Source organism: Harpia harpyja, chromosome 1 (assembly GCF_026419915.1).
Source record: "Harpia harpyja isolate bHarHar1 chromosome 1, bHarHar1 primary haplotype, whole genome shotgun sequence".
Classification (NCBI taxonomy): domain Eukaryota; kingdom Metazoa; phylum Chordata; class Aves; order Accipitriformes; family Accipitridae; genus Harpia; species Harpia harpyja.
Window position 1 is genome coordinate 3,657,501 of NC_068940.1, and position 20,000 is coordinate 3,677,500.

The 20,000-nt window shown below is 35.8% G+C and overlaps 1 protein-coding gene across 2 annotated transcripts in view; it reads right to left on the minus strand.

The window, feature by feature from the left end:
- ATP9B (ATPase phospholipid transporting 9B (putative)) overlaps window positions 1–20,000 on the minus strand; it is a 172,807-nt gene that overhangs the window by 44,340 nt on the left and 108,467 nt on the right. For both annotated transcript variants that reach the window (XM_052802752.1, XM_052802684.1), the window contains exons 12-13: window positions 11,845–12,005; window positions 1,479–1,621 (exon numbers count right to left, since the gene is read on the minus strand). In XM_052802752.1, the coding sequence (XP_052658712.1) occupies window positions 1,479–1,621; window positions 11,845–12,005 (304 nt within the window). The remainder of the gene's footprint in view (window positions 1–1,478; window positions 1,622–11,844; window positions 12,006–20,000) is intronic.

The following is a 20,000-nucleotide window of genomic DNA, read 5'->3' on the forward strand; positions in this document are numbered from 1 at the left end:
GAACTCTACTGCCTTGTTTTGAAAATTCATTATTTTTGAACATACTTCCCTTTTTCCAAATATATGCTGTAAATTACATATTTCAAGCCTTCGATGAGACAGCACTCTTGAAGTTACATAAATTATCATGATGAAGGGTGCAATTAAAATCAATAAGCAGTTTCAAATAGCATACAAATCATTAGCTAACTGAAATAAAACTTGTTAAAAGAAGAATTGTTCACTTGCTTTGAAGAATTACCACACTATAATTAACAATACACTTTTCTATATGCTAAGAAAGAAGGTGACACTTGTCTTTATTTTTTACGAAATAGAAGAACAGCATTCAGAAATGTAGGGTAACACATGTACCTATTGAAAAAAATGAAAGCGTGTTTTGAAAATGTGACAATATATTAAATTTACATTTCATTTCAAAATATGCAGTAATGGAAGTGTTCAACATGGGAGGGAATGTGGAACTATTTTAAGCAGAAAGAGATGTAAACTGTGTATTCTGCTTTTTGAATAGTATAACAGAGGCCAACCCCTGCCCCCCTCCCAAACGCTTTCTCACCATTTTGAACTATATTTTACTTAAAACCACTAAAAAATTTCTTCAGCTCTTTGATCAACAACTTTCTCAATTCAAAAGTTCAGCTTCTTAAAAAAACCAGTATGTCTACCAGAACTGATTTATTCAATCTCAGGAGAGAACCAAGAAAGGAGAAGAAACACTGTATTTGCTACAGAACTTAACTTGTTATTTATTATGATCTTTTCCAAAATAAACTTTAAGATTCCTTAAATACATCCAGAATTAAGAGCATAGTAAGACTGTAACAAGTTTCAGTCGTAATGGCAGACAGCAGCATAGTGCAAGCTCTTACTACTTCACACACTTACCTACCTTCTGATCCTGGTAAGGGTTGGGCTTTCCAGCATACCAGGTCAGGTATAGTAACAGGTTACAGTTATGAAGATGAAATCATACAACAGCTCTAGAACTGGTCTTTGTAACGTAAAGAGCAACTAACTTCATGGGGATAACAGATGTCATGTTGGAGGCTGATCTTATGACTTGTTTTGGAAATGACTTGCTCTCTTGAAGGCCATTCTTCACTGTTACTATCGTACAATATTGCAGTAGAAATGAGGTGCAGAATAAAATAGCATCCTGAGCGCTAATCCAGAGTCTTTTTGGAGTAAGATATATAGTACTCTTACTAATGCTAACCAGTGTACTGTTACTATAGCAGGAGTGTTCCCACCAGAATAAATGAGATTACTGCCAAATACTGACTTCCACATGGAAGTACTGGCCCACCTAAGCCTGTTGGTACTGGTACAAAGTCCTTACACACATGCTTAAAATTTTTACTGAAAAATAAAAATCAGTAGTCTAAATCTACTCTTACGTTAACATATTCAAATATAGAATAAAGTTTAGAAATTTTATAAAAGTCATCATATTTCAGAATTGTAACCTGATATACCTGTTTTATCCGTTAGTAAATAAACTAATCGTCCCAACTCTTCTGGTATGGTGCTAGTTCGAACAACTGTTCCAGGAATATTGTCATCTTTCATAATCATCCACCCATAGGCTGCCTTACCCATGTCCAAGTTCACACGTAAACTGCAAAGGAAATTTATACCATAATCAGTGTGAATAGTAGGCAAAGTGAAAGTTATAACCATAAAAATAAAACTAGAAGCTCTTTTTAGGATACCTGAAAAAAAAAAAAATCTTAAAACTATATGCAACAAAAATTTTGGAACAATGCTTTTGTTATATGTTTGTAGAGTACATATCACATTAGAAATTCAGGCTCCATCCCAGACTTTTAGAAGCTACTGCAATACAAACAAATGCAATACCATGTACCATGCCTTCTCCATGAGACAGATTGCAAGACTTTGTGGAGATTCTTGACAGAATTACATTACTACACTTATACAGATGAGATTATTATATACACTTTATCAACAAGACCAGATCACTATTCAAGCCACAGTTTTTATCTGTTAAAAAAACCCCAAACAACAAAAACCCACCACCTACGTTTTCTTTATGATGTGAAAGTACAAATAGTTTTGTACCTCTTCAAGTCACTGTTTTTTCAAAAAACTATTTTTTCTTTAGGAAAGTGCAGCTATATTTGTCAACTTCTCTTTCCCACCACAGCCAAGCAACAATGCTGCTTGTCCTTCCCAAAATATAGTTACAGAGGCTCTCTACTGCAAAAAGAGAATAGTGCCCAAGCAGTGAAATGTACCCTCATGTGATAACATGTGGGCTGCAGTTGCTACTGCCAGCAGCAATAAGGAACCTTTGGGTAGCTCTGTACTAGAAACTGTAATTTGCAGCAAGTTTTCCTGATTAAACATAGAAGTGCAAAATCAAAAGCATTTTTTTCCAGTTCACTCGGTGTCTGCATATTTTTTTTGGTTAATATTTCCATGTCTACGTCATACAAGAATCAATTGCCCTTGCACCTTGTATTCCTATGTTATAATAAAAAAGTCTTCACTCATGCTGGTCATAGATACCTTTAATCACAATGCTCTTCCCCCAAAATAAATGCTCCAACTGAAAACTCTATGCCACCTTGATCTAAAACTTTAACACGCTACTTTCCTTTAGCTATTCACCACGTTCCTGCTACCATGTCAGAGGAACAGTGACTAAGGAATAGGCACATGCTCATTGCTGTTGACTCTGCTGTAACAGAAATACTGAAAAAACAGCTAGGAAAGTGGCTACGTGGACTATTTGTAGCTAACTTGCCCAGGGCACAGGACTCAGAGTCCCAAGTTCAGTAACAGGTTTACAGTAACATGACTCTTAAAACTGTTCAAAGGTATCTATCAAGGTCAAAATACTGCTAATGCTCTTCAGACCTTCTTTAACAGTCCTGAAGTGCTGCTTTACAGCATAACCAAAACAGCAGCCACCAACAGTTTTTGTCTGTCCTCTTGCAATCACAGCGACAGATTGATTGTGAATTACCTGAGCTAACAGCGAAGGGAACAGTGAGTCACAAACTGCAATATCCCATGAAGAGGAGATGCATTCAACTAGAATTGTGACAACATCTGAAATTTCAACGCAGACTGAAAAAATTCAGTTTATTCCACATCCCCTCCTTCCTTCCCCTTTGTACAGCAGAAGACAACACATGTTCCAGCACAAAAAGAAACACATGTTCCAGCACAAAAAGAAACAAGCCTTTTTGATACAAGATACTTGACCATTCAAGATGGTCTTTTGCTCTTTACCTAGCTCTTATTTTCCCATTAAAATCAGCAGCAGCAGGAAACTATCCTTTTACCTGGTGATATACCCCAATTAGTTTTGCAGTATCATACCTAATTTCAGCTGCCTTCAGACACACAAATAAATGTAAAAAAAAAAATTAGGACAGACAACAGAGGAAGGACTCTACCAGATTCTTTTTATTGAAAATGCTACAGTATAACAAGGAGAAAAATACTGGAAGTCACTTGCCTCACACTGGTTAACTACAGTTTTACGCTGTCTTACTCAATCCAGAGCAAGTACTGAGCAACCAGTATTTGTATGATGTATATCCGTTAACTTGCAGAGTTAGAATATAAGAATCAATGTAACACACTTTACACTGACATATGTATTAGTCAACAGAAGGAACAGCAAAAGATTTACTACTCTACGGGAAGGAAACCTGCTAGTTAGCCTGCCAAGTACAAAGGATGCTGACTAGCTTGAGAAGAGAAACACGAGCACACTGACTTTATTTAAGAACAGCCAGGAGTAAGCAGAGTAAGTGAAGGATGAAAGCTGCTCATCACACCACTTCAAAGAGGCATTTGGGCTATAAATAGTTTTTTTCTGCCTGGGCAACCGAGACAGGAATTCTGTGATAAAAGCTCTATTTAAGAGCTGCAATCTCAGGTACATGGCACACAGAGAGAAATCCACATGGGTGCTCTACCAATGGAGACCTACAAAGTCATCCAGATAGCAAAAACTGTACTTCAGTAAGATTAAATCAGAAAAGTCTCTCAAAGCTGAAGTGCAGTTCCCATCTTCACTTGCATCTTTTATAAGCATGTGTGTTACCCTGGTTTTGATGTTCTAAACACTCTCTACACGAATTTAATTATAATCTCGCTTAAATATAATTTAAAGATAAGAAAAAAGAAAAAAAAAAAAGACAGCTTCTCTTGCTGAGCGGTGAGGAGAAATCTGTATTTCAAAGCATCGAGGCATTTTAGGAATTACTCTAGCTTTCCAGCATGCACTACATGGAACAAAGTGTGCCCCCTTTATGCTGATGGACGTAATAGAAAGCTGGCACCGCTGGCCTCCAGAGAAATAACATCTCCCCAGTGACTCTCCAAGACAGCTTTCTGGCACACAGAGAGATATTGAGTACATGCTTGAATTGTTAAGATGAATAAGGAATTAAACAGGAATAAAATAATAATAAAAAAAAAAAACAATCAAAAAATGAGGGCTATAGATGCATTTTTAGTATTAATTCTAAAATTTGTACACTGTATCCTGCTCTAACTTCCTTCACTTAGTGCTTGTTGTCTTAGAGGAAAATTTTGTCTTTGAAATCATTGTAGCCATCACCTAGCACATTACGGACACTGCCGTTAACACTAAAAATGATGGAGGCCTGTTAATACTGAGTTTGCTTTCAAAACTAGAAGTCTCTCCAACAGAGCTTCACAGGAATGAATAGAAATACTTGACTGAAAAGTCCAAGAATTTTTACACAATAAAACAAGGAGATACTAAGCTTACTCAACACCAAGCTATTGTAGTGCCTGACAATATTATCCTTTGTGGACTTTAAGAAACCTTGTTATAGAACTAAAAACATTTTAAATTCACCAGTTTTTAAATCCTTCTCAATTTCATCCAGTTTTAGACTCCATACATATTAGTTATTAGTGCACAGAACAGCATCACATGTATCATTAGCACATTGTTGCATCAGTAACATTAATTTTTAGCAAACCAATTAACATGCAATCTTCAGACACAGCATGTTAGTATTGATTGCAGAGAACAGGCATATTTAGCGAACATAATAGTGTGAAGTTTCTTGTCCCTCAACATCAGCACTAGTTACCCTAGAGCAGGCAAACCTAAGGCAACTTTTATCCAACTTGGGGATTTATTCTACTACGAGCCAGCATGGCGTTTCTCTGCAATTCAGCTTCAGAACAAATCAACAACACATTTCAGAATCCACGCTTCTTTTTACTACTAGTTAAAACCAGACACATTTGCTTTTATTCCCTCAAAAACATCAGTAGTGTTTTAGGTTAAACAAATTAATATTTACAGGACTTCTGAACTTCATTTTCTCCCAAATGGTAATGACATAAGGTCCCTTTATAAAGATTTCTGATTTTGTTTTTTAGCCAAAATAGACACATTTGCCAATAAGCAAGGGCCTTCATTGAGAAAGTTTCAGACAAATACATTTAGAAACTCCAGAAACATTCTGCCTTTCACGACTCAGTGAAAAGCAATCAAGACGTAATGAAGTTAGCAAAGACAATTTTGTGAACAGTGATACCGTGCCTAATAAAATTCAAGTATGAATTTGAATCAAAATCGTATGATAGTTTTACTCGAGCTTTGGTGGGCAGGAAGAACTTCCTGAGAAGCTCTGTATATAAGCAGAAGTTTCGTAGCAAAAACCAAAGCCCTGCCAAAATTCCAGATGCAGTATGAGCACCTGTAGTGGTATCCAATTTTTAAAAGAAATGAAGTAATTGAGATGCAATCTTTTTATTTTCAGGGCTTCTTTCTAAGTGAAATACTGAAAATCATATTTGGGTCATGTTAGTACCCAAAACTGTACCCAATCCCCTATGGCTATACCGCTTAACCTTCCTATATCCCTAACTCTTGGAACAGCCTTAAACTATACACAGATATACACATTATTTACAATCTAGAAAACAATACGGAGTAATTTTAATGTTACTGGTCAAGAAACAACCAAGAGTGTTTTAACTTCAACATGCCTGGAAAGTTAAATCTTCACAGAAAGTGATTTTTGGAGCCTGACAACTTCTATTAGCTGGCACTAAACAAATAAAAATAGAACAAAACAGAAGTTACTTCTTTTAAACACAACATTCTATCAAGAGCTAAATAAATAAAAAATCAACCCATAGCTCATCCCTTTATTTTTAACTAATTCCCCTTCTCCTGTGTTTTATTTGGAGATGAAATTTCAATATAATACTCCTTTTGTGATTAGCCCACTATATACATTTTTATTTAGTTTTCTCTGCTATCTGTCTGATACTCCAAAGAAAAGCCTCAGATCTGTGTTCTTGTTTGCTTCATAATTGGTCTCAGTAGTTCTCTTGGACTAATTTTTCTAAATTTTGTCTATTATGTAAGCATATAAAAGGAAATGAAAGAAGGTACACATAACACTGTACATAAAACCCAGGCAATGAATGTAACTTTGAAAGAGAACTCAATCCCACACATTTGTGCTTAAATATGTGCAGCAAAAAAATGTGTATCAACCCTGTATCGCTATAGCGACTGTGGCACATGCGGTTTTTCAAGGGCCACATGCAACCTAGGTACAGCTAATTAGATGTTGTAACATAGGTAGAACTTAAAAACTCAGGAGGAAATCTGGGGAATAATTAATGAGAAAATTAATCTATGAATTTCTTACAGGCTGAAAACACAGTAGAGTCCAAAATACAAATAGCATGCATGTCAGACGAGCACCTTGGCACAAGAGATGTGGCATATGCAGTTCAGAATAACAATAATTACTTCCTATTAAAAATGTTTCTTTGTTATTTTCACATTTATCAGGTCAGATGCCTTCTTTCATCAAGCCTTTTGCGCAATGGCAACAATATTGACACTAGATGTCTAAGACAAATAATTTTTAAAACACGAATATTTTTAGTGTATTCCAGACAAATTTGGCATTACTTACTGTAATACTATTAGATTAAAACCAGAAAAAAGCCTAGGAGCAAACAGGCAATGCTGCAAGGTTAGAAATGAAAAAGATCTACTGCAATACATCAGTTAAAAAATGACTTTTTTTAAAACTGGTTGTGCTTTCTCTATGTAGCATGAATATCAGACATTGTAAGAAAAGCACAAAGCTAGCTCAGGCAGTAGTACGGCACCATACTGGGCAGCATAAGACTTACTCTTAGCATGAGACACACACACCATAGCTCCTGTTGCATGAAGAAGTCAAAATTAGTTTGTAAAATACCAAGAAGCTTCATATAGTATTTTTCAGTCTCTATATAGATTGCATTATATATCATGGTGTGGTATAGAAGCATAATACACATTTATAAGGACTGCTTAAACTACTTTATGAGCAGCTCTTTAACTCTTCCACACTGAAAGCTTTGCATCATGTATCTAAAATATACTCTGCCTGTATATGTGAGACTACATATACTGATACTCTCACATCTACAGGTTATACAGATTAGAACTCCAACAGGGACAGCACAAACTACAATATGATTGAAAGCAGCATAGCGGCTTGCTGCTGTTACATAGGCATTACAGTCCTGCACAGGTGTGAGTTCCCTGGATCTCAGGAATACACAGCAACACACTGAATAAAACCTCCTTTTTCATATTTGTATGATCTGGGATTTGGTTGGCTATTAATGAATTTCAGATACAAGACTCCCTAGCAGTGTTTTCCTCACTGCCCACTGAAAACAGACTGACATAACTTGAATGACATTCTTCAAACGCTCCTCTTAAAGACCCAGAAAAAAGCAGCCGGGAGCCAGGTAGTGCCCCAAAACTTTACCACTTAAGTGCAAGGCAGTTCCTTCCAGACGTTGGGGACAGCTTATTTTGGCAGAATGGCTCCGTGCTCAGGAGCCTTGGGGTGTCTGAAGGAAAGGATAAAAGACATTTCAGCTTCTGTGTACGCCAAAACTAAAGGATCCTCCTAAAAAGATAGCTGATTAAGCCCCTGTCAATCCAGCTTTAAACTGCTACTAAATATAGAGCCTGGACCATACATATTTTTACCAGATCCCCAGTCAATACCTTATCATTTTATGGTAAATCCTTTACATTTCTTAACAGCTAGGCAGAAGCATGTACAGCTACGGGACTCACATGCCTGTGTACGTGAGGCAGTAATTTCGTTGAACACTGCCTGGCTAAGCCTAAATTATCTTGAAAAAAACCCCACCCCAACTTTCGTGGCTACATTTTTTGGGGGAAACCAAAAAGAATCACAGTAATAGAGTAAAACTGGGTAAGCAGGTACAAGATAGTATAACAATGACAAAGCTTTACCTCATCTTCCTCTGCCTGAGGTGCTGACTTTTCATTAGTGTGACTGGCTTTGCCCTCTGCCCTTTGTCATTCAGAAAATAAACAATCCAAAAAAATACAAGTTGTTGAACAAAAGGACCTTACTATTTAAAAAAAGAAAAAAAGAAAAGAGAAAAGGAAACACCACAGGCCTAAGAACTTCCACGCTGGTATCACAAAGAGCAGCAGCATGGATATCTGAGGACACACGCTCCCCCAGCCTGCTATGTGATAACTGCACTAGGTGACATAGTCAGGCAAGATCTCGTAAACTAATGGAGAATGTATTTCAATCAATGATTTTATTTAAAACAAGTAATGAAATGGTCTCAATGACACTGGAGGAACCTATGGATAGGCATTAATGCATCTCAAACTGGCTAGAGCCAACTAGAAAAAAGCCTAAGAATACAGAGGAACATGGAAAAACTCAGAGAATGGGTAAGCATAATCCTAGAGAGATTTATTTTGGTTTGGATAGTCTGTCAAGGACTGCTTTCTATCCTGCTTTCCCAATAAATTTTAAGAAATTCAAATAGATTAACTTTGTAGGGAGACAGATTGCCTGCAGACGCTCCCTGGGCTATGCTTCCTCCAAAGGGGAAGAAGAAACGTCAATTAGAGAAGAGTCATTTTTTAAGGGCCAAACATTTCTGGGGGTATGGGGCTGTTCAAAACATTTTGTGCATAATAGTTCTAACTTACAAGTACTTAAGAGCTGGGCTAAGCTTTCAACGTTTGTTTACTACTACTTTTTCTCCATTTTGCTTGATTGCTTGTACACTACAGAATGTGTGCAATGTTGTGGGCTGGGATTTTTTTTGGGGTGGTGGGGGGTGTTGGTTGTTGGGGTAGTTTTTGTTTGGTTGTGTTGGGGTTTTTTTTTACAGTTGCTTTATGTTTATGCTTCTGAAGTCTTACATGCCCCACGGTAATACCCTTCACACAGTGAAGCAACATTGATCTAGAGGAATATTGAGGATGCAGCTGAATCACAAGGAACTAGCTGTTCCCAGGGCAAAAAAAAAAAAAAGGTCCTCTTCCTATTAATTATAGGAGATACTGTGCAGAGATCAGTTAAACTCTGCTAACAGTTAGTTACCTCCTCCTGATGATCTTCACCAAACATGTCTGGCCATGGAAAATTATTTTTATTGCATACCTGGAATTTCCCTTGCCCTGCAAACCAAAAGCCAAACACAACTGCAAAAAAGCTCTGTATTTAGAAACTTCCTGAATTCTCTAAAACCATCAATCAACACATTTCATGCGTGCATGAGTTCAGATATGCTTTGCCTCTACCAGTCAATCCTGCTCTCCCACGCTCATTTCCTTTACCTGTGAAAAGTTCATTATTTCCCCCATATAGCTATTTTAAAAATAATGAGAGGACACAACACCTGGTGCTTCAGCATCATTAGTCTTGTAATTTTCATCTCCAAGAATTCACACTCCAAATACAGCCTAAAGAATAAGTTATTTCCATACTTAACATCCAGAAGAGAGGAAGAGAGGTGTAGTTGTATTTGAAGAGCGGCATGACTGGAGTTGTTTATTTTACTGACAGTGTGGGAAGCGACCCTGTATACGAACTATCTGAGTTGAAGAAAACTTGGTATAGAAATAAGATAAACCTCTAGAGAAAAAAGCATTCTCTGACAGATTCCTATCTGATCTTCCATAGAGTAACTATATGGTCCATCTCATAACTAAACCAATCACATTTTCTACTACTTCCACTTTGTATATTATCTCCCACAAGCAATTGAAAAATGGGATTAGGTGTATCCTAGAAATTATTTTTGGAAAAGAACTATCCCACAAGTCCACTAAACAACTCTTAAGTTGAAAATGAGCTGCTCAATCAACATGTTTTTCAGTGGAGTATGTTGAACTGTCAATATAGAGTCAAATTTACTTACACCACCTATACGCTCTTAATCCTCTTGCATCTAGTAACAAAGATATATCTGTCCTTTAACCATTTTAATAAGTTTTGGCTTAGTATGTTTATTATGGAAGAACACGGTGACTGACAAGTGATCCTTTATGCTCTTAGCTCATTTTTCCTTTCCCCTACATGTCTTTGATGATTAAGTGCGTCTTTCAGCAATACGCAGACTTTACTTATCACTTGAATGCAGCACTTTTTGCCTCTTCCATGGATAAGTTACTTAATACTCAGTAACTGTGTGGGTACGGGGCAAATGACGACATGACCTGAACAGTAGCATCATACAAGCACTAAGGGAGTTACGACAACAACAGTGTTTAGAAATCACAGCACTGAAATACGAATGTGTAAATAAAAAACAAGAGCCAGTTAAAGGAAGTGGAAACTGTTCTAAGATGACTAGTTTCTACAATGAGATCTCCTCATTTCCCCAGGGGATTTGCTGGAACCTTCTCCTTCAACTTCCCAACAGAATCAGTCACTCTTGCAACAGAAAAATAGTATGAAAATACAGGTCCTTTAAGTTATAAAACCTTAAGACAGATACTTCCCGAGTATCAAATTGGTCAAATAAGATAGAGTTTCCTTCACATAGATATGTACTTAAAAAATGAGAACACGGTAACACATAAATCATGTAAGCTTAGATTAAAATACCTAATGAAATCCTCCTTTTTTTTTTTTTTTTCATACTACATGAATTTAAATATTGCGTGCAAACCTGAGGAGATAGGTCTTAAACCTGTCTACGGTTTAGTTGCTGCTAACTCTGCAGCTAGCCACTGGGCTTACTGAATGACGTATCTCAAACTGAAGAGTTTCAGAGAGCATCTAAAATTAACAAACACCTTAATCTAAACACTGGGTATTTTAACAGGAGAGAATATTTCCATTTTGTAAAGGAAATACCCACTCAGGGGAAAAAAAATTAAATTCATTTCAGAGTCGGTGTTCTCACTTCTGTGTCCACAGAAGACTTGATTACACACAGGGGTATTATTTCCTGTTCCAGTTTATCTGCAATTTGAATATACAGTACTCATGCTTAATGAATTAACTAATTCAGGGCAAGTCTCTACTTGGTTACACATGTTAAAAGTCCTCTCATTGTAAAAGTGCACCTACATTATTCAGCCAATTTGAATTAATCATTGTTGTAGTAAAAGGTCTGTATTTTAACCAGAGAAATGGAACCTTTTCAGTATTTAAGGCATTAAAAATAAAATTCCAAAATATACCTAACAGTTCATTTAAATGCACGTTTCCTAAAACCATGTTCTCAGATATACCAAGATTGTATCCTTATTAATAAATTTATGCTAGTAAAGGATTAGATATCCTGATTACTCCAGCAAGATTAACATTATACAAAAAAATACAACAGTATTGTTTTCTGTACAGTGATCCTTCAAGAATCAGCAGATTTGTTGGCACCTTCTCCTTCAGCTTCCTGATAAGATCAATTTCCTTCTCAATGAGAAGCAAGTATAAATTTCAAGAAAGCCACATTCAGTGAAATTAGACATCTGTGTTTTTCTTTCAGTCTTATACATACCTGATCGGGATGATATAGGAAAACAGGAGGAGGAACCGGAAAAGGTTGCGATACCATGGGCCTACAAATCCTTGCAAGGTTACCATAACAACTGATAGTGCAACTAAAGCCAAAAACAGGGCTTTGGTCAGTTGATTCAGCTCCAGATCCAGCAAGCCAACCTAGAGGAAGAAGTATAAATCAAGTTAGTCATTAGTTTTTCTTCAACTGACACTTTGCAGTGCAAACAATCAGGCATTATTGGCTTTTTTATTCCTACCTATTAAAAATCCATGCACTTGTAACAACTGCATTTTGATAACTGAATTGATTATTGTTCCTATGCTGGCATGCAAGAGATGGTCCGTGGTTACAGGACAATAACAACTCCCAGAACCAGTGCGAACTGTCCCAGCCAGGCCTTTGGAATGCCTTTACATCTCACACGTCTCTCCCCCATCCCCTGATCCAGGACAGGAACACAGGAGGGCAAGGAGAAAAGGCAATTAAAGATCAACAAATGAGCAGGAACGCTTTCCTTCTGTCATGCATGCAGCAAAAATGCTGGCACTGTATATTTGTAGGGTAGCTACTGCTCGTTTACTGCTAGAAGATCAAAACCTGGTAGATTCAAGAATCAACGGACAAACGTGACAGAGCTACCTTCTCATTCACAAAACTAGTGTACTGTAACTTGTAACTATACTCCCAAAGGGGTCTGTAAATCTGACCTAATTTCATAGAAATAATTTTTAATTGTATGAAGCTTTCAGTTATTCAACATAATAATAAACACCAACAATCGAGTGGAATATCCATTTTCAAACCAAAATAGTAAAACAGAGCTTCAACTTTTCATGAGTAAAAAGGTATTTGGTTTAGAAACGTTTTAGCAAAAACACTGAGAGGCTCTCTTTCATCTACTGTTTCTCATGAAAAAAATATTTTTAAGCTATGTAACTAAGACTCTCACCATTTCAATAATGTATGCTGTAAGCTAAGTATATATACTCCGCTTTTTGGGATGCTCTTGTAGTCAGTAAAATATGTGGGAAAATTATGTCAGGAAGAGTTTCCTAGGCCCCATCACAGATGCCCCTTTTATCTCCAAGTCTTGCCAGTAAGACCAGTAAAACATAACACTTCCCTAGATAACAAACAGTCTGCAAAAGAACCACTTTAAATATAGTTCTTAAAAATTCCAGCAATCTTGCTTACACATGGGCTGTCCCTTCCCTAGAGAACCAGGCAGCTGAAGACCACAGCGGCTGATTTATCAGCTGCATTTAAAAAGCAGCACAACGAGGACAAATATCTTGCAATTTCCGCTGCTTCAACTACTACATAGTTTATGCTTGAATTATTGAGGAAAATAGGTTTTTGGATTAAAATGAAGAAAAATTAAGCCAGGGAAGTAGAGCATGTTTCAAAGCCCAGATCTTTTTGCGTTGACAAAGGCAGCCTAAGTTTCAGGCCTCGCTGAGGATCAGATGAAGTCATTATTCATTCAGTCAGGGAAAAAAGACTCAATTACCTCAACCTAAAGATGCTATCAATGAATGCAAAGTGCATATTTTACTCTATTCATCCAAATCCCATTAAAAAGTGAAAGGAATGATTTAATCTGGCCTTCTAGAGTTGGTCTTTTTTTGTAATAAAATAAAGAATCACTGTCTTGCAATATGCATAACCACTACCTCACACTTTTTTTTCCTGCATCATGGTAGTGAAAGCCTATCTCTCCCCTCAGCTCCCCCCTCCGCCCTCTGTAAAAACCCCACCCCAGAATAGAAATGAATAAAGAGCTTCTTTGGAAAGAATGCCACTTTTTGGACAGAAACATTAAATTTAGTCCACTGCACACCGATACGTAGCTAATTCAAAGCATTAATACCTTTCTAATTGATGAAGACAGATGTGAATTTAAGTTTGGAATCCAACCAAAATGTGTTTGGAGAGATATTAAGAGAATAAAAAAGTTGATGATGAAAAATTTTCACACAGTAAATCTCTTGCTCAAGAACATTTGGTTTGTTACTAATAATGTCATCCTTTTTAATGTAGATCATACTATTGGCCGCAGTCAATTTTAATATTTTCATTTCCTATAGCCAAGTGAAGGCAATTGCAAAAGCCTACTTAAGGCACACAAAGAAACTAAGTTTTAATAGAAATGCATTCTCCATTTCTCAAAAATTAGTTACTATAAAGTACTGAAATATACTTAATTAGTTTAATTCTGTGCCTTTCCACTTAAACAACTTCTGCACTCAAACTAATGAAACACTGCTGACTTATCCAGATACATTTCATGTAGAAATTCAGCAATATTCTCTAGAATTCATCTGAATATTGAAAAAGTGGGTAAACTTAATTTTAACTACATTGTGATTTTATCAAAGCATTTGCAAAATATACCATCTTAAGAAAGTGATTTCCTTCCTTTTGAAAATAATCATACCCTGAATAATTATGACAATATAGGAAATAGATGACTTAAGAATTGGAGTAATTTTCCACATTTATTGCTATTTCCCATATCAGAAAACCAAATTTTCTTCTACTTGTCATAATATTTGTTCTATTTGAAACAACTGTGTTAACAAAATTAAACACACCACTGGAAATTTTATTCTCCAAGGGAAAATTTGTACATAATGTCTAAGACAACCACAATAGTTTTGCAAAGGGGCTGCTCTACGATAATGAACACAATAATTGCCTGTATAATCTAAAATGCTACTAATGGCAACAACTGCAAATCCATTTAGCTCCTCTTTAATTTATGCACGAAGTTTTAAATAGCTAATGGTTCTCAGTAAAATAATGGCTTATACCATCAATAAAAAGTACGGCATTGTCTACCTGCACCAAAAAAAGCCTATAAGTTTTTAAAATAGTTTGGTTTTGAATGAGGGAATGATTAAAAGTCTAAACTGCACATTTTGGACCACAAGGTATAAGTCATTATCTTATAAGAAAAATCTTAATTAGCAAAAGTTGAAAGCAACAAAAAAACCCCCCTTTCTGACTACCGAAGTCAAAGACGAACAGCAATATTGCTATTGCTGCCCTAAATGCTTAACTTTTGGGAAAGGTTATCCTCTGAAACTATTATTGTAGTAATAGAACAATTCCTCTAATTTTATAATAAGTGTATTACTTGGAAAATGAGAAAATATTTTTATGCTGGAATATTTAAATGCAAAATTCTATAATTACATGTTGCACAATGGTAAAGATTTCTCAAAATAGTCCAGTGCAGTCATTTTTTATTTAATTACAGTTTAAAGGGCATTAGAAATAATAGGCCTTTTTTTAAGGGCCCTACTTTAATATTGCTGAAGTATCTTAGGAGATGCTTCCCCCTGCCACCAGATTCATCCAGAAAGGTAATTATATTTCAGTAATCAGTCCAGTTCTGCACTGACAAACACCATATTGAGGACAATGAAATTTCATGGTATGTATGTTTGAGAGAGACTTTGGCTGTAATTTGCATCACAAGCATAAAAATTTTCTTTCCTATTCTTAATCCATGCTCTGAACTTAACTTTATTAAACCTCGAATACTAGTCAATTATTCACTTTTTCATTAATTCTAGTCTAAACCTACATGTAAGCAGCTATGCAAAGAGTAAGGTAAGTATTTAAAATTACTAAAATTCTAATAATATAGCTTTCTTCTTTGGGCTGACAAAACCAAGCGTTGCCTAAGAAAAATGATTCATGGCATTTCATAATTTACAAAAAAATAATTTTTATATAGACTACTATATACAGTTAGCTGCATATATCTGTAACCCTATGGCTTTCTTCAATAATCTGTTAAACCTTTCCTACAGTCCCTAGGAATAATAGATTATTAATCTGTGTTTAAAGACTAAATAGACACATCATTATCTGTTTACCTTAATCTTTGACACTAAAACCATGTACAGCAACTTCAGAATCTGTAATTGTTTCTTCTTTGTTAAATCTCCTAATTTTAAGGTTATTCCTACGATTCAAATCCTTGACTGCTTGGCAATCCAGATAACCACATTAAGCTAATATAACCATGAATCAAAACAAGTAAAGCAAGTGAATTCAAGTTTAGGAAGCATCTTTCCTTAATTCACTGTACTCAAGTAAAGGTCTGACAAATACATTTCTCTACAAGCCTGTCTTGATTAACAAAAAAACCACCAAATCTTGCATACAGTATGTTACACTTTTTAATCAATATCTTACTCATTCTTTTAAGCAGTAGATTCAAAGGTAGCAAAAGCAAAGAAAACACTGAAATATATAAAGTGACCATTTCGTAAAAAAAGTCACCTCTCTGCTTTCTCAGATCCATTTTCAAACAACCCAATCACTTGTTTAGCTTCAAGAGCAACAATGACAAACCTTGAAAACATTTTCTGAAGCGCTAAAAACCTATTACAAGTTTTATTCATTTTAGAATTAGAGCAATAATTGGGGGGGTGGGAAGGGTTCTACTTAGTAAAAATGAAATAAAGTTTAGTTATTTAGTCCACACCAGTGGAGTTATACAAAAGTAATAACCAGAAAATAGTCCATTTGATTCCAATAACTTTTTCTGTATTTCCTTTGGCAAAAAAAGCATGCATCCTTCCTGCTAGCTTTAATGCAACCCAACATCACTTTGAACAAACTGAAGCATTTGGCATTATGTTAACATTACAGGTTTATGGAACTGAATTACACCTATTCTACACTAATTTCGAGAAACATTTTTAGATATTTAGCATTAATTGTATCCACAGAGAAACAAATTACAATTACTTTTCTGTATTCTTACAAAAACCAGCCCATATCCAACAGACAAGCATTTAAAAGAACAGAAATATTTTAAAACTCAAAAAGAAATACACGGTTATCATCCAAAGGAAGAAGAGTAAGCTGCAAGTAGATAATGTTGGGGTTTTTTTAATGTTTTGATGCATATTCAAAAACAGAGGCTTAAACACTGTTAAAAGCAAAATAAGTTTATTACATTTTGAAATTACCCTTCTGACTTGCCTGTTTTTACTTCAACAGGCTATTCATAACTGCATAACATCTATGTTTGAAATAACCTAATCGCTTAAGAAACAAAATTCCCTTTTGTAGCTAGTAATATCTATAATGCTAAAAGAAAACAAAGACTCAAACCTTTCTTTCTCTCTCTGCCTCCTTTATTTGTCCATTTTATATTGTTGCCTTTCCAGACTCAACTTCATCTGAGTTTGGATACTCAGAATGAAACTTGAAAGTCCTCTCCAGGTTTTTAGAGGTGCTTAGCCCTCTCTAATTCACTCTACTAAAATAAAAACTGTAAGTGAGCTATATCCACAACTGTACTTAAATAGTGGACTCAGCTGCTTGAAGTAAGGCACTCATTTTGACAAACACTAGCCACAGATTTCATAACCTTAAGTGTGTCATCTTTTTCATTTGTGTCCTGATTTATCTTAACGCCAATGCTTTACTGTATCTGTAATAAAACATCACATTTCAAAAGATCAAAATGACAGAGATTGAAGGTGACCCATTCTTAACGCCCAGTTGACCGCATCTGCTTTTCATTAACACTTTCGCAGTTTGCTCAACTATCCCAATGTCTCTAAATATTCTTCGATCTGATGTCTCTTTTTAGAATCTGTCTTTACATCTAACAAGGAAGCCAGATCTTTGATATTTGCCTCTACCTTATTTCAGTATTTTGCTGTAATTTGACTGAAGGCTGAGGAGAGTGGTGGCAGTTAAAGAACTGCCATGTCCAGTTTGGGCAGCAGAGGGTGCTCAAGATTGGCACTAGCTACTCTTTTCTAAAGCTCTCTGTCGGGAATGCAGCCCCCAGCGCAGCACTGTACCTTTCCAGGTCGCTTATTTACCTCCTTTCGTTTGAAAAGTTCAGAATTATTCGAAGGGCTTTAACAATTCAGATCGTGTACCGAAACTACTGTATTTCCTTCTTAGCAAAAAGTTACACTTCGTATACCTTTATACAGTCACAGACTTGCGCCTTAAGGTGCCCGTAGTCAGATGCTGTGCAACCGTACGTTCTCTGACTTTGCTATGTATTTGTCACATAGAAGAATGATACAAACGTGCACAGAGCATATTAAGAAACTGAAAAGGTTAATGGCTCCTTAAACTCTGGCATCCACGTAGGGATTGTGCTGTATTAGTAACATACCCTCCTCCTATTAGAAGCTATCAATTGAAAATGTCTTCTCGAGACCACCCATCAATTCGGAGTAATTACTTCAATAATCTAAGCTACCTAGTCATATTGGAGACTTCAACAACCAAAAGTATTCACATAGTGAAACTCTCAAGACATCCATTTTTTCAATTTAAAACAATCTAGTGCACACAAGATTTCATACAAAAGACATACAGCATTTCTAAGCACTCGCAGTCCTCCTTACATCTGATCAAAATTGGTAAGACATGGAATTCTGGGGGGGAAAAAGATCAGGATTTAAAGATGTTGGATTTTACACTGGAACGCTATCTCCAGATTTACATTTCATCTGTAACTTTTACAAATGCTTATTATGTCTTCAAGATTGATCATCGCCAGCTTCAACTCAAGACTCTTCTAGCATACTGTCATGTAATCAGTTCTTTTAATGGTCAGAATACAGAATAAGCAGCTTTACACATTACACACTGTTATTAAAATATATTCAATGGAGATGGCATTTTTTCAAATCTGAGTAGATTAAAAAACCATGGCTTTCTCACAGATGAAAATAATTAGCTTTGGCAAAGTAACTGCAAAACTAGCATGGGGAGAACTCGTGCCAAAGTTTTTATTGTGTAGATATAAAGAAATAAATATAAGAAATTGTGATGTATGTAAGAAAAAGTAAATTAAATAGCTCAGGAAGAGGTACTACTTCCTTCAAGAAGAAAAAATTATAAAAGGGACCTCACAAATTAATAGCAACAGCTAGCTCTTTCATTTGCGTAAATTTTGGGAATTCTAATATATCTACACTTCAGACCATGCAGCTGACGGGTCTAAATAATTTTTTTTTTTACAGAAAGCTGCACACATTTATTTTTGTCACCGTAGGGACTGAATTTGTGTTTTATATGTATGTCATGCTGTATGTTTAATAAGATTTCATAAATGGTATGAGAACCTTGTAGCTTCTTCAGACATCTTTGAAATTAAGCCAACACTTGAAAACATGTATCTAAAGACATCCAACATTTGCTCACTCCACACTAAAACTAAGGTGTTAGTAACTCAGCTTCTCATAGACTATCTAGATTAAGCTATTAGCAGAGATTTTTAAAGAGTTTATCTCACAACAGGGCTGGGGGAAGAGAGGTCAGAGCTCAGGTTATCAAAACACACATGGCAATTTTTCCATTAAGAATTCAATTAAATAAATGAAGTCAAGAACCCATGAAGTTTAAGCTTAGTTTTACGTTTTATCATTTCATTTTATCCCAAATCAACAGTAAGATTAAAGACAGTTAAAAGGTATTTTTCTTCCATCTTACTCCAGGTTAAATTGAGAAGTGCATTAGAAAACTCTTTCCATGTAAACTACATACATTGTATTTCATTATACCTTGCTATTTTAAAAGTTATGAGAAAGTTGGAAAAAAAACTTCACTGGGAAACAGTGGCATAGATTAAGTTAGTGCTTATGCCATAAAAGCACATGGAAATCAGAGCTGTAACCTTTCTTCATGGAAGTGTAATTGAAGTAATATGGTACATAGAATACACAGATGATTGAAGTGACTGAGGCAACTTTCTGAAGATGGATTCACCAATAAATGCAAGTGAATAAGTAAAAACTGAAGGAAGAATTAAAACGATCTCTACGGGCAGTATGCAGTGATTCTTTCATTGGTGGAGCACTTCTGGAATCTCCCTCCTCCGCCGCCCTGTATACACCAAGTCCCTCATCCAACCTGTCTCAGCACAGGTCCGGACACAAACACAACCACCTAGGTTTTCTTCCACAGGAAATGAGATTAAAAAAACCTGAACAACCACACATCACAAAGCATCTCAGGGTTTGTCTCAAAGCATTTATATCTGAATGCTGTTCATAAGGAATATGAATATGTAATTATATATAATAATATTCAAAAATGCAGGAAAAAAGGAGAAGGGAATTTGTAAGTTAGTTTGTTTATGGCTAACAATCCCAGCC